At 30.1% G+C, this 15304-nt stretch overlaps 1 protein-coding gene across 1 annotated transcript in view; it reads left to right on the top strand.

The window, feature by feature from the left end:
* Nucleotides 1-13181, top strand: part of LOC143229897 (uncharacterized) — a 36543-nt gene extending 23362 nt beyond the window's left edge. Inside the window, exons 6-13 of the mRNA XM_076462760.1 lie at nucleotides 724-1011; nucleotides 1483-1614; nucleotides 2508-2684; nucleotides 5244-5423; nucleotides 7915-8094; nucleotides 9656-10127; nucleotides 11347-11427; nucleotides 11749-13181. Of these exons, the coding sequence (XP_076318875.1) occupies nucleotides 724-1011; nucleotides 1483-1614; nucleotides 2508-2684; nucleotides 5244-5423; nucleotides 7915-8094; nucleotides 9656-10127; nucleotides 11347-11427; nucleotides 11749-11845 (1607 nt within the window). The 3' untranslated portion in view covers nucleotides 11846-13181. The remainder of the gene's footprint in view (nucleotides 1-723; nucleotides 1012-1482; nucleotides 1615-2507; nucleotides 2685-5243; nucleotides 5424-7914; nucleotides 8095-9655; nucleotides 10128-11346; nucleotides 11428-11748) is intronic.
* The last annotated feature ends 2123 nt before the right edge of the window (nucleotides 13182-15304 follow it).

Below are 15304 nucleotides of genomic sequence, written 5' to 3'. Positions count from 1 at the left end.
AATTATTTTATTATTACAATAAATTTATGTTCATAATTTTCTCATAAAATATATTTATCTAATGTCTTACCAAGATATATAAGATGTTAAAAACTGCTGGTAGATGAGTTAATCATTTCTCATAAACAGTTAAAAAATGTTCTGTTCAGAGAATAGTGTGAAAATAAATTTTTGTAAAATAATTTTTGTGGAGTTGCTTTTTCTACGTAGCGCATGCTTTGTTTTTTAATTCAAACTTACAGTATTTTTTGTTTTGTACATGAAATATGATGAAAGTACTTTGTTATACATTTTCACCAAATATGCAGAGGAGAAATGTTTAATTTAAAATTTAATATTTTAATATTAAGTGAATAATGATTTTCTTTTTGAATTCTGAGCAAAGCTACACCAGGGATATCTGTGCTAGCTGTCCCTAATTTAGCAGTGTAAGACTAGAGGGAAGGCAGCTAGTCATCACCACCCACCGCCAACTCTTGGGCTACTCTTTTACCAACAAATAGTGGGATTGACCCCAACATTATAACACCTCCATGTCTGGTGCGACCAGGATTCGAAGTGTATAATGAAAAAACAGTATTAAAGTTGTGTTCAGCCATTATGATCACATTGTTATATAATAACTAATAATCTTAGGCACATAAGAAAAAATGTATATAAAATATTTTTACCTTCAGTGAAAAATTTTTTTAATAAAAAGATGTTTCTGTTTTGACTCTTTAGCCTTATCTATTGAGAGATGTCCTTACTTCAGAAATGAGCCACATGGAAACATTGCTACCTACAATGGAAAGTGTTACATTTTCTACAGTAACTATCGAATGACTTTTCAAGAAGCTAAACAATTCTGTTCTATACGTAAAGGGTCTCTTATAGATGAAACCAGCCCATCCCTTCAGGGCTTTCTTAGCTGGGAACTATACAAACAACATAAAAATGACCCAAACAATCACTATTGGCTTGGAGCAGTTCGCGATCCCACAGATCATAATAACTGGAAGTGGATCAGTGGTTTGTATTCAGAAATATTTTGTTAAGTTTTAATATTTACTTGCATTCGTATGAAGATTTATATTTAAGTTTGTAAATTAATGATCACTTTACAGCAAAGCATTTTTGTGAAATAATATAAAATTTAAAGATCATCGCATACATTGCACTTAACTCTAATACGTCTTAGTTAATTATCAAAGATTATCATGTAACCCGTATAATTCAAATTAAACATTTTGAGGAATAAAAAGACAGAACTTACACACATATGGAGTGTAATAAATAATTTTATCTCTTTGCTTTGTATTATAATTCATTTTCTTTCAGTAAACCTTTTTAATTTTTAAACCTAACTATTTGCAGTAGCAAATAAAAGTTGAAAGATTGTGTTCTGCATATAAGTTGGAATTGTGAGTAATTTTTAAAGATAGATTTATTTCATTGTAAAAAAAAATTGTTTTGTTACTTACATTTTAATCTTTCCATCAGGGAAAGATGTAACCATCTCCTTCTGGAATTCACAAGAAACAAATGAAAACTGTTCTCTGTTTGATGGTACAAAGGGTTGGCTGTGGTCCAACACAAATTGTAATCATAATTTGAATGTGATTTGCCAGTATAGTGAGTCTTTTTGTTTTGTCTACCCGTTACTTATTTTCCAAATCTAGTAACAACAGTGTTTACATATACAATTCTATAATTACTATCTAAATTTTCATGAACTACAAATTGGTTTAATTTGAAGTGCATTTCACAAATTATTATTTGTGTTTAGGTTATCAGCTGTTGCTTAACTACAACCTCAGATTTTCACAGATTTAAATTCTTTAAGGCACTTTTAATAATATTGTGAAGTTAGCCTGTTGGTTTAAAAAAAGGAGAGTATGAAAACAAAATATTGGTGTAATGTTATTCAATTTTTCTAATTTACTAGATATGTAATAATCTATAGTAATAAGAAATCCATTTATAAATCATGTTTCTTAAATCGTGTGTTTTATAAGTTTCAAAATTAACAGGAAAGAGGAAGACTTAAAATGCACAAAAGAAATTTTTAATTATTAAATATTAATGTTTAATTATAGTAAATTTATATTATCTCAGAAAGTAGTATAAAAGGTTACAACAGTTTAATATTCGATTTCATGTAACCATCTATCTATTCATGTGACCATCTACCTATTCTTGTAACCATCTACCTGTTCATGTAACCATCTACCAAATGGAAGAATAATTGTCCAAAATATTCTAAGCTGACAGAAGCTCAAGGGACACTACTAATAATTACAACTAACAATATTATTAACAGCATGGTTAGTTAGTTTATAAAATAATGCATTCTAATCTTTATAGGTAGAAACAGAACAAAAGTATATTTAACTAGCTATACTATTGGTGAAGTTGATTTTCAGTTTTACTCTGAGTAGAGCTTACTCTAGATTGGAAGATGTTATTATAAATTAAGTATTTATTATATGAATATTTTATATTTAAGGTCCTTGTATTCTCTATAGGACCAACTACCTGTGCAAAACCTGCAAGACCTACCAACTCAACAATATTAGCAAGAGATTTTGAAATAGGATCAGTTATAGAATACACATGTTTAACTGGTCATATTCTTGTAGGACCTAAAGTCAGGACCTGTCTTCCAAATGGTGTCTTCAGTGAATATCCACCAAAATGTACCTGTAGGTTGAATTTTTAATAGGTGCAATGTTTCTCCAAGGAGCAATTTACCAATTATTGTAACTGGAAACAGAATAAGTAAAGAATATTTAGTTAGACAAAACTGATCAGTTTGTAGTGTTTTGTAAATATCAATTATTAATTTAATGTCCTTATCAGTTTTTAATATGATTTGATCATCAGTTCATAATATTATGTAAATTTCATAATTTCTGTGAAAGCTTAACTTTAAATATACAGTATTACCAGTGTGTGGTGTTTAAAGTATTAACTTAGAATATATAGTACTGGGTTATCAATCACTTGGTGTTTAAAACAGTAACATACAGTATTTCCAATGAAGTAATTAATCAGAAATGGTATATCTTCTGGTGCATTTAGTTTTTATGGCATTGATTATAAAATACTCTTGTTTCAACCATAAAATTATCATTGTAATCAATATGGACCCCATACACTGTTTAACCATATTTTTCTAAATCTTTGTGTCCAAAATTGCTTGTGTTCTTATCAAGGTTCACATAGCTTTCATAATAATGTATAAGTATACCAAAAGCATTAAACAAAATGCCATAAGTTTTGTTTTATTAATCCCATTAGTGATTACTGTAGTTTTATAAGTACCTAATGCAGTAAATGAATGATCTCATCCAGTTTTATTAAGAGGCATTTTTAATACCTCAAACTTTTTGGTATAATTTTTGTAGGGGACTCACCTGTTCTGATAAACTATAGAAACTTGTAAGTTTTTCATGCATTACTGTGAAGGCCTGTTGGTGCAGTACCCTGACTGCAGTGACATTAAATACACCACTGATTTCATTAGGGCCATTTCTGTGCACTTAATAATATAGGGAGAAAAAAAAATTACTCATTACTTGTTACCTGGATTCTGATGATGGTGAATGGTATAAAACAGTTTGGTAACTTGAGTATTGAGTACAAATTCATGAATTAGCATTTATGAAAATGCTTGTTTATTTTATGTCAAACCTCCACACAAGTTATAGAACTTATTATAAAGGATCATTCTGTCAAGTAAGGTGCCTTAATAAGGGCTTGAATATATATACACTTGCTCATTAAATGGATCTGATGTCAGTACTTTATAAATCATAATAACAGTACTTAGGTTTCCAAGCAGACAATTTTAAATCATGAATAATACGGTATTTGTTCACTCACTACAAGACTAATTTTCAATCTTCATTTAAGACGCTAAATCCTAAATTCAGTACGACAAAAACATCATTCAGCAACATGAGGCCTACAACATAGTTCATTTGTATTTTGAAAATATCAGTGGAATTGTAAAACACCAGACAATCTAATGACCAAATATGGAACACCAATGGATAGATTTACCATCCATTTGCTCATGTTCCCCATAAGTGTGGAAAACCAAATTATCCATCTGCTTAAGGTGACGTAAGATTTCAGGATATTTTATATTTGCCTTAATCAAGGGTTTGAACAAAAGAATCTCATCTCACATAGCTTCTCTGGGGTCAACACTTTACCAATTGAACTAGCTTCAGTAAAACCCTAAGCAGATTTCCATAAAAATCATACAAACTTTTGAGCCTAAGTTTGTTTTACATATAAGAAGATGTTTGAAATATACTTTGTAAGGTTCAAGAGAAAATGAAATGAATTCTTGTTTAATTTCTGTGAAACCTTAAAATTCCTAGTGGATATTGAAGATAGTTTTTCACTAAAGTGTATTCTAGTACATGGATTATTGTACATATGTGTATACATATATGAAGTTGGATATACAGTGTATGTTTGTGTGTATACATATATGAAGTCTGTCTACACAGCACTTTTGCTTAGTGCATAACACTATCAGTAATTATAATACCAATTAGCACCTAACTATGAAATGCACTCAACACAAATTAAAATACTAAGTTGACTACGTTCGAGCTGGATGCTTTTGGTTACAAGCTTCACAACATCAACTGACATCAACATGAAGAAGAAGAAAACTTTCAATGCCAAGATCCTTGTGGTTTGTCTGACCTCATTCATGTCTTTCCAACAAAACAACTATGTTAAACATAATCCTTGCAGTCAATATTTAACAAGCCCTCAAAGTGAAACAATTTTATGTACAGGGTTAAAGAGAACATTTATTTGTTGTTTTTTTCCCACATACACTGACCTAAAGACAAAAGATGGAAGACTTTCAAAGTGTCATCTTGTACACTTGTATTTTTACAACAGACATTTGCCATCCATTCCAATACACTCATCACAAATACTCTGCCTAAAATGTTCATCAAAGGAAATCAAAGTTGTTTTTAAAATTTCTTGTTAGTCCTAGCTACAAATAATAGAGTTTTAAAGCATGTTTCTAGACTACAAATATTTACTATTATTGCAGTTATTAGTACTATAAATCACAAAAGCACCATAGTACAAAACATCACAATAATTTTAGAACAGGTCAGCATAATATTTTTAATGTACTTGTAATGTAACACTTTATGAATTTTCTATTAAGGTATCAAATTTCAAAGCTAAGATAAACACAAGCTGTTTTGAATGTTTTACAGACTTACAATGTGGACCCCCTGCTACTATTTCCAATGGAGGCTATGAATTGGTCAATGGAACTCGTAATTATCTCAGTGGGGTTCAGTACTTCTGTAATAAAGGTTATGTCCTTGTGGGACCTGCATTCTTGGTTTGTGATGTAGATGAACGTTGGAATGGCCCCCCTCCTCGCTGTGAACGTGAGTTTTCATTAAAATCTGTTACTGAGATATAATTTCATCAAAAAATTAATCAAAATCATAAGTTTATTTATCACACATTATTTATCTCACTTATAGAATTGTATATACCATCACATCTAAACAGCATTTCTACACTTATTTACCTATTTATTACATAAAACTATAGCTAATATTTGATATACAGGGTGGCCCGTAAGTTCCTACCCATCCATATATTTTACGTATCCAGTGTATCTGTGTGCTGTCCCTCATTCTCACTGCATAATATTATGCGACGCCATGTTCTGCGAGACATTTTCCTCAACATAGCAGGGGTTATTGTTCCAAATGCCACGGTAACAGCTGCCTTCAACTCATTATTATTATTATTATTGAATATAACATATAGATGGGTAGGGATTTACGGGCCACCCTGTAGTTACATACAACACAGTTTGTTGCTAAATAACATTACACTTTGTTTCAGTGATGTAGCTCACTGATAAATAACACTATAGTAAAATTTTTCTCATTGTATCGTAGTAACACTAAATATATACATGTTAAAATACTGTAAAGTATGGCAATATTCAGTATTTTAATTACCCAAGCAACACAGTAGTACAGACTGATACTGGTTTTTACCATAATACCTTTTTTACATCTTAAAATAAATAATGGTACACCTCACTTCTTATCAACTTAAATATAGTTTCCTATACCTTTATAAAATGATGATGCAGGTTACAAAATGTATTCTCTTGTAGATATTTCAGAGCTTAAGAAAATGGCAGTTCTAGCCTTATGATGCACAATATTATTTTTAGATATATAAGACTGTTTAACTTCAATGCAAGGGTTATGATTTAGTTATTTTTAGAAGCGATATTTAATGTTAAGTTGTTTATTTAACTATTTGTGAATCACACACTGTGTAGTTCAAGTGTTGTGAATTAGCAGTTGTTTACAATAATAAGATTATTGCATCATGTTGCTAAAAATTCCTGAGTTTGTCATTGGTTTAACTGAGTTTCACTGCATCAGAATATCTAGGACTGTGTGGAATGTTCTCTAGACTTTTGTTGGAATATAAATATGCATCAAATATCATTATTTAGTTCTAGTTCTAGACTGTGTGATCACGAGTTTTGTGATGAAAATGTACAGCGACAATTTTTAAAGTGAAATTATTACAGACTATATTGTAATAACAGAGTAGAGAAGAAAATTTGTCTTGTCAATTTTGTTCTAATGTAGCTGAACCGCTTGTATGAACTTTGATGAAAAAGAAACAACTACTTAAAGCTTTGGGTTCAACTCTGATAACCAATAGTGTAATAAACAATTGTAGATAAGTTTGATTTATTTTTAATATGTTATTTTAAAATAAACAGACTGTGTTTCTGTTCGTTATAGTTGAAATATATTGCTAAGAAGTCACAGGTAACTAATGTAAAGAATCTGGCCTTATGAAACCTGACAGTGACTGTTATATTATTATTTATATGATGTTGTAGTGCTTTTTCCTTCTTATGGGTTCTTTTCTCTCATTCATTTTTTGCTTTGTTAACATGCTTTGTATGTTAAGTACACTGTATAAACATTGATTTGTATACATTTAGGCTCTGATTTTCCCATTTCTACTCAAACTTTATCACTTGTTTCTACAATATTTCAGACTATTCCCTTAGGTCCATTTACAACACTAGATGGCAGGACAGTTGCTTTTAAACAAATACCATAAGATTAGAATAGAAACACTGAAAAACTTTTCTTTGTAACAATAACAGCTACTTGTCAATAAATGATAAAGAATAATAAAAGTAAAATTAATTAAAATTACTTAACAAGTATATAATTCAAAGAAAATAAAAATTGGCTTTTTTATTAGATACGTAAAGAAAAATTAGGTTTAATCATCATACATTTATTACCTCAACCATCAAAGGTAGTAGAGGTTATATTTTCACTTGTGTGTGTGTGTGTTTATGTGTATGCTTGTAAGCAAAATTTCTGAAATGGTTGAATGGGTTTAAACTACGACCCTGGTTAGAAGGTCAAGGAAAAGAAAATTAAAAAAAAACAACACTTGATCTATTAGCAAGGAGATTGATTTTTCACACTATTTTTGCCCTGTAATTCAGTCAAAAATGTTCGGATTTTGATAACATTCGGTGGATATATGTGGAACATTATTTCATATTGTTCTGCTGTAAATTGTGACCACTGACAACAGTGGATGTATGGATACATTTTCATGTTTTTTTTAAGGGCCAAATATGATCTACACTGCTTGACAGAGGTTTGCTTTCTACTGAGTGTCCCTCTAGTGTGTACTTTTAATTTTAAACTTGCATATTATTATCATGCTTTGTAGAAAATGTAACTGTGTTATAAATTTCACATGAATTTTAAATTAGATTATTGGTTGCCAAAAGTCTAAAGTTATTAAACATTAATGCCACATTTTCAGTGAAACTTACGTATAAAAATGTGATTTCCGTCCTAGCCGTTACATGTAGCAGACCTGCAAATATTGATCATGGAATCTATAGAATGACAACCAGAACAACAACATTTGGCACCATTGTGGAGTACATTTGTAATCCTGGTTACAGTCTCATTGGTCAACCTCAGCTGAAATGCGATTCAAGTGGTCACTGGGATGGAGAAGTTCCTGTCTGTAGAAGTAAGTAATTAAACATAAATATGTTAGCAAAACACTTGCCTGGCATGGCCAGGTGGTTAGGGAGCTCGATTTGTAATCCAGTGGTCGTGGGTTCGGATTCCTCTCACCAAACATGCTCACCCTTTCAGCCATGGGGGCATTATATGTTACAGTCAATCCCACTATTTGTTGGTAAAAGAGCAGCCCAAGAGATGACGATAGGTGGTGACAACTAGCTGTTTTCCCTCTAGTCTTATACTACTAAATTAGGGACAGCTAACACAGATAGCCCTGCTGTAGCTTTGTGCAAAATAAAGAAACAAAGCACTGACAATATTTCGTACAGTCACTGAAGCAATTTTATAAATTATAAACCAATGTTGATTCAAAACAAAATAAAGGATTTAGTAAATTTTAATATTTAATACAGAAAGCTCTTAAAATATGAAAAAACCTTTCTCTTTTGTAAAAATATTCACTAAACCTAAATAAATTCATATGTCATGAATAAAAGAAATCAACTTCAAAATAAGTTTAATTTTGCTTTCTAAAGGGCTTTGTTATTATCTGTAATATTTAATTTTTATTTGATTATCTTTCATTATAAAATTTACAAAAAGAACTTTCGACAAGTAACATGACAAGTTGTATACGTGTAGTTTTTAAAAAAAAAATTGAAGAATTTGTTCAAGTACAGTTTACTAAACATATTCCCTTAGTTTTATCCAAAACACTTTTTAATATTCACATACAGTATATAATATAAATTTTGCTCTTGACGTTATCCCAAGTCGTGTAAGAAATAGCAAGAGGTTCATTGTAAACACTGTTGCAAAAACATGTAAATTATATATTAGAATCTTTATTACAGACACTACGTGAAAATTAGTAAGACTTTTGATCAAAACTTCATCCTGAACACTTAAAATCACAGAACCTAACTTGCAGTATGCATTATGAATTTAAAATTGGATTTTGTTTTACTGAAATATTTTGCAAGATCTAATATAAACATTGTCCTAAATGTTGTTCCATAACAGGGATAAAACATAGTACACATTTGTTTCATTACATGAAACAGTATTAGTTTTATGATAAATGTTTTTCTCTAAAATTAGTGTGTAAGATGCATACTTAATTTTTATGTTACAAATGCTCAAATTACATATTACTATATTGCTGTATGATATTTCTTATAGAATGTTTGCTAATTTCAGTTTGCTCTAGATATCTTATATCAGATAGATTTCAAATATTAGTCTTTTGATGCATAAAAAAAAACTATAAAAAAACACATTTGGACGTACGTGTGCATGTGTACATAATTATGTACAAGTTTTAGTTTTGTGCATGCATAGATGATAAATGCATCATAGTCTTGAACTATAAAAGGTGTTTATAGAATAGACTCTTTGAATGTTCCTTGTTGATAATTTTATGATACTTGTATTTTGTAAACTACCAAAAATAGTTTATTAACTTTGTAGTTTGTTTTGATAATCTAAATCAGTTATTAATAATTCTAAATGTTATTGATCAAAATTAATGTGTTTTAATATGAAATTCTGCTTTTTTCCAAAAGAACCACAAGTCTTCTTACTATCATCATCAAAAGCAAGCATAGCACATCCAACTACATTAAGGAAAATAAGGCCAGTGGATCCAGAAAATCCTGCTATTCCACATATTAAACAATCTCATCTTCTACCAAGATCTTCTCTTACAAATAGGTTTAAATCTGACTCGGTATATATTAGATGGAAGGGCTCTAATCGACACCCCATAACCACACCTTCTTCTTCCTTCATAAATCCAATGATATCACTTCAACACAACCTATACTCACAACACCCAGACAAACATATAACATACACAACAAGTGAACCATCCAGTTCAAGTCTTCCTGATGTGAACGTTAGCTCACATAATAGTACAATGCAGGTTATGTCAAATGTTCGAACGGTATCACCAGTTCATACTGCCAACAGTGATGAAAATCACCTAGGGAAGAAACAGAAAGAATCTCTTGCCATGTCTGCAAGACTTAATATGGGTATGTTTATTGAATGTTTGTTAAATGTGTAGGCAAACCAATCATTATCAGATGTTAGTTTGTAATACTGGGAGCTGCGATGATAAAAGTATGCGTTAAAGTTCTTGTATAAGAAAGATCAAACTTATACCTTTACAATATATTATTGCAAAAGCATCACTACTTTTAATGTTCTTAAATAACAAAACCAAAGTTGATTCATGATGTTAAAAGGTTATTTTATGAATTATAAACCTCAAAGTATTTTTTGATATCCTTTAGAGCATATATTTGTGTTCTGCACCTATCACTTGCTGCTATAAGGTATTCAGTACCAAATATTTTAATTTAAAATATGTATCAGACAGTTATATCTCTACTGCCTAACTTTTTACTATTCCAAGAGTTACGATAATTTGTTTTACTTAAAGTAATATTAGTAATAATAGTTTGTAAATAATAGAAATTTTAATTTGTTAAAAATGTCTGTGAACTCACTACTCAAGATTTCAGAATTTTCAGGACAAAAGGCCCTTAAGCGGTACTGATTAACTTTGTTTTAGGGTGGAATTGTTTATTGCTTAGGGTGCTCTGTCTATTGAAATAATAATAATAAAAAAGTAACTGACATAAGTTATAAAGCTAAATTTTGTGAAACAAAATTTTATTTTACTCCTGGCTTCTAGTCAACATGTTGTAACAATTGACTGGAAAGTTACATAAGCCATATTAACATCAAGTTTATAAAAAAATAATGTTTGCAAATTGTATCTATATTTTACTTGGCAGAATAAAGGAAAAAAAACTGGACAACAAAAGTTTGCACAGAATCAAACAGTTTATTTATCGAGACAAAATGTCAACAACATTGAGTAAGAAGATGTACACAAGGTTCTGTAATGTTTCACTTTGACTTGACTTAATGCTGGGAAGATTATACTGTGACATCTATAAGTTATATATATATCTATAAGTTACCACTAGGGAAAACTGGTGTCAGCCTTATAATATATACATACATACTGAAATTGAGTGTGGTCAGCTAGAAGTCGGGACAGCACTATAACATAACTCAAAATTCATAACTAAACTAAATGATAGAAGTAATAATAAAGGAATAGTAAACAAAACTGTAACACAATAAGAATAGAATTCGCTACTTTTAAAGCATAATAATTCTGTTGTGTTATATATACGTTTATGAGTTGTTTTTTTATACAGATATTATAATTTTTTTTAAGGGGTATCATTGCACTTGGGGTGTTTGGTGGCTTTGTTTTCCTTGCAGCTGTCATCACAATTATTGTCATAGTTGTTCGAGGGTGAGCTTTTAATATTTCTGTTTTATTATCTTATTATTCAGGTAACTGTCCTTTGTTTTTCACGTTACTTAGTAACTGAAGTTTTCTCTCCACAGTACGGTAGTATATTTATTGTGGAAGACTTATAAAAAGTCATTTCAAGCTGAATAATTTATTAAATATGAAGAAATCCTCATTCAATCAAGTTAGAGGTTCAAATAATAATAATAATGTGAAGACTGTTTTTTTTTAAAGCTATAAACATGTGAAATAGTGTTGTTAATGTGTAAATGTAACTGTTATGCTTAACATCATATAAAATAATATTTTTATTTCCCAAAGCTCTTCCTCCATGGAGAAAATTCGAAAACAACAGTTTTGGAGTTCAGCCTCTTCGCATCCTTCACAGAATGTTGATTTTCTAAGTTATTATCAGTAACTTATTCCTGCTTTTTTCTTTTAAACCTCCCTCAAAAAACTTTCTTCTTTAGATAGCATAACCTGTGAAATAGAATCTTACATTTAAATTCAACATAGAAGTGAAACTTATTAAAACCTGTAAAACTGTGATGGAATTTATGTTATGTTATTAGTCTCTGATTTTACCAAGTGTACTTCATTTCAAAATTCTAAAACAGAATAACTGTATCAGTAACAGTAAATTATATGTTTTTTGTTGTTGTTGTTGTTTTTCCAGTCACAGTTATTTCTAACCTCTGCATGTTTTCCATATTTATTTTGTATTTTACTGTTGGTTACCTGGAAGCAATGAACTGTTCAATAAAAGAGTTTGCTGCACACATGATATAATGAGGAGGTAATATACTGTAACTACTGTCTTAATTTCATTTTTAGGAAATTATTAATTAATCTTGCACAAATATTATAGTTTTGAATCAGTGAGTTTCAGCTGGGTGAAGTATGTTTGCATACTCTAACAGTTAAACTGCAAGTTACATGGCTGTCGCATGGAAAGTATAAGTTTATATCTAATTTATCTTGTTATAACTGTAATTTTACTTTCTTTCATTTCATGTGTTAAATAAATGAACCTGATAAGTACATGTGTGGAACAAGTAAGAACTTTAAATACTCTTTTTATATAGTAATATTGTAATTTTTAGAAGTTGCCAAGATGCAATTTTTATTGCTATAAATTTTATTTTTGACTGTTTTTTTACTTGAGAACTGACATTTGTTTTCAAGCCTGTTATTATAAACCTGATAAAAATGTATTAACTACCATTGTTATTTTCTACAAATGCACCATAAGTCTGAAAACAAATTCCAAATAACATTAAAAATATACTTCTGTGAACTTATGGTACTAACAATATTTGTCATGAATGTGCATGCATAAGAGGATTTTTGGTGTGAAACAAGGGGTAATTGGTTTTCTCCCAAATCTCAGATTTTCGTCATTTAACACCATTGCAAACTCTGCAAATGATATATCATCCAGTTACTTGACAAACAAGTTTTGAGTAACTTCAAGGCTGTGACAATAAAAGAAGTGCTATTTAATGATTCTGAGAAATATGAAATTTTCATCATTGATATAGTGGCTCCACTCTCTCTTCCTGGAGATAAAAGAATATGTAACAAATACAGACCTTCATATTGTTCTTATCGACACACAGCCATTTCACTGTGAACTTTACAACACTGAAGTATAATTAAATTATGACCATTTTTTTCAAGGTGTTTATTTTTATATACATTGAATTGATAATACTACTGTTTAGAAAGACCAAATTAATAAATAATAATTATTATTTACTGTTGTGTTGCCTTATATTAGGTAAAGCCTTACTTTTGCTTGCATAAGGATTATTTATTACATGGAACATTTATGAACAGAAAAGTGAATCCGAGTTGTTCCTAAGATATTCATAGTAGAATTATTGATTTTTTTTAATGATCTTAAAATGTTTTCAAAAATGCATCAGTTTATTTATAACTCATGGATTAACTTTTGGGGGCCAAAAGAGTAGCATGACTCTGTTTCATGATATTACTTATTATAGTCTTGCAATTCAAGCATGTAATGTCAAGGATACATGTTGGAACTTAAATGTAAATCTTAACAAAGAGGTATTTGATAGAACATGAGCAATTTGTGTAAACATCATTTTTTTTAAAGTTATTGGACATCAAATGTTTTGAATTTTTCTCTGAAATTCCGTTTGGATTCTGTGTAGAGTCTTTGATGTCAAATAAGTTACTAATTCAGCTCTAAATATTCATTTGTTATTTGAACAAGAAAATTCTTGTTTTTGAAAATGGATAGGCTTAGAGTATAACTGATTTGTACACTTTAACACTGAGCTGCTTTAACTGTTTGTAGTTCTAATGGTATAAAATACTCCGTGTATTTTTAAACTTTTATAATAAATTAAAATTATTTCTTAAACACAGTCATTCTAATTATAATACTTGATATTTTGTTTTATTCTTATTATATAAAAATTCATAGAACCTTTTGATGGTGGGTTATTTTTCATTATGTGATAAAAGGAATAATGGAAAGCCCATTGCATTCAACAATAACAAAAATATTACAAGCTTAATACATAATAAAGCTCACTCATAGGGCTAATTTTTTATTTAAACTAGAATAAACTATTAGAGATATTGATCTAATCTTTGACAGTTTTTCATTATATGGGTAGATGAGCACATGTGAATTTTTTCAAGGCATTCTGTGGGGGTACACTGACCAAATGAATCCCACAGACTTCAAAAATGGTTTCAAATCAAGTTTATTTCTCTTAGGATTTGCATAGTGAAGCTGTAAAATCACCTGAAAACCCAAAATCGTACAAAACATTGGTTTATTTAATAAGCCATAGCTCTAAGACGTAATAAGATACAAAGCTGAATTTTGTTTTCAAATTTCCTATAACATATCAGTTGATAAATCAGCAATTGTTGTAATTAAAAGTCTGTTAGATCTCCTGTAAAAAAAATTTAGTTGCATGCAACTTTTTATGATTTAGCTAAAAATAGCCCTACTTCAGGCCACAGTTTGACCATGTCACTAGTTATTCAGCCTTTTCAGATTTTTACCATATATTATTACATCTCTGAATATGATCTACAAAAAAAATCAAGGTGTTCAACCTACTTTTTGAGTTATAATTTTTTATATATCTTCTGACCATGCGTTTTTACTTAAAAAAGATATTTTCTCATCCCAAACGAGCCGTTTTTATATATATATTTTTCTCTACAAGTGGGTTTTCTCGACATCACTGATTATTTTCAACAAGTCACGTATTTTATCCATCACTCCAATCCCAGCATGGCCAGGTGGTTAAGGCACTCGACTCGTAATCCGAGGGTCGCGAGTTCGAATCCCCGGCACACCAAACATGCTCGCCCTTTCAGCTGTGGAGGCGTTTTAATGTGATAGTCAATCCCACTATTCGTTGGTAAAAGAGTAGCCCAAGAGTTGACAGTAGGTGGTGACGACTAGCTGCCTTCCCTCTTGTCTTATACTGCTGAATTAAGGATGGCTAGCGCAGGTAGCCCTCGTGTAGCTTTGCGCGAAATTAAAAACAAAAAACCTCCACTCCAAAACAAATCTAGAAAACGTTGTTATAAATTATACCAAACTTGGCTGTGGAATAATAACAGTAATATTTGCGAGCTAAAAATACATACATTCTACAATCGGACATTCACAGGTGGGCACAAGCTTATAGACTATATATATATACATTGATGAAAGATGTTTTATGTGAAATTCATATCAAAAACTGTCATACATTCTAAAAATGAACCTGAACAATAATGTAGTTTTTTTTTTAGTTTAAAAATAAAATATTGAACGTGACTTATGTGCTTGTAGAAACGTAACACTGAATATTCTGTGTACATTGTTATTTTTTAAAGA

The sequence above is a fragment of the Tachypleus tridentatus genome, chromosome 10, assembly GCF_004210375.1.
Source record: "Tachypleus tridentatus isolate NWPU-2018 chromosome 10, ASM421037v1, whole genome shotgun sequence".
Taxonomy (NCBI): Eukaryota; Metazoa; Arthropoda; class Merostomata; order Xiphosura; family Limulidae; genus Tachypleus; species Tachypleus tridentatus.
This window is presented reverse-complemented; position numbering and strand designations above follow the sequence as displayed.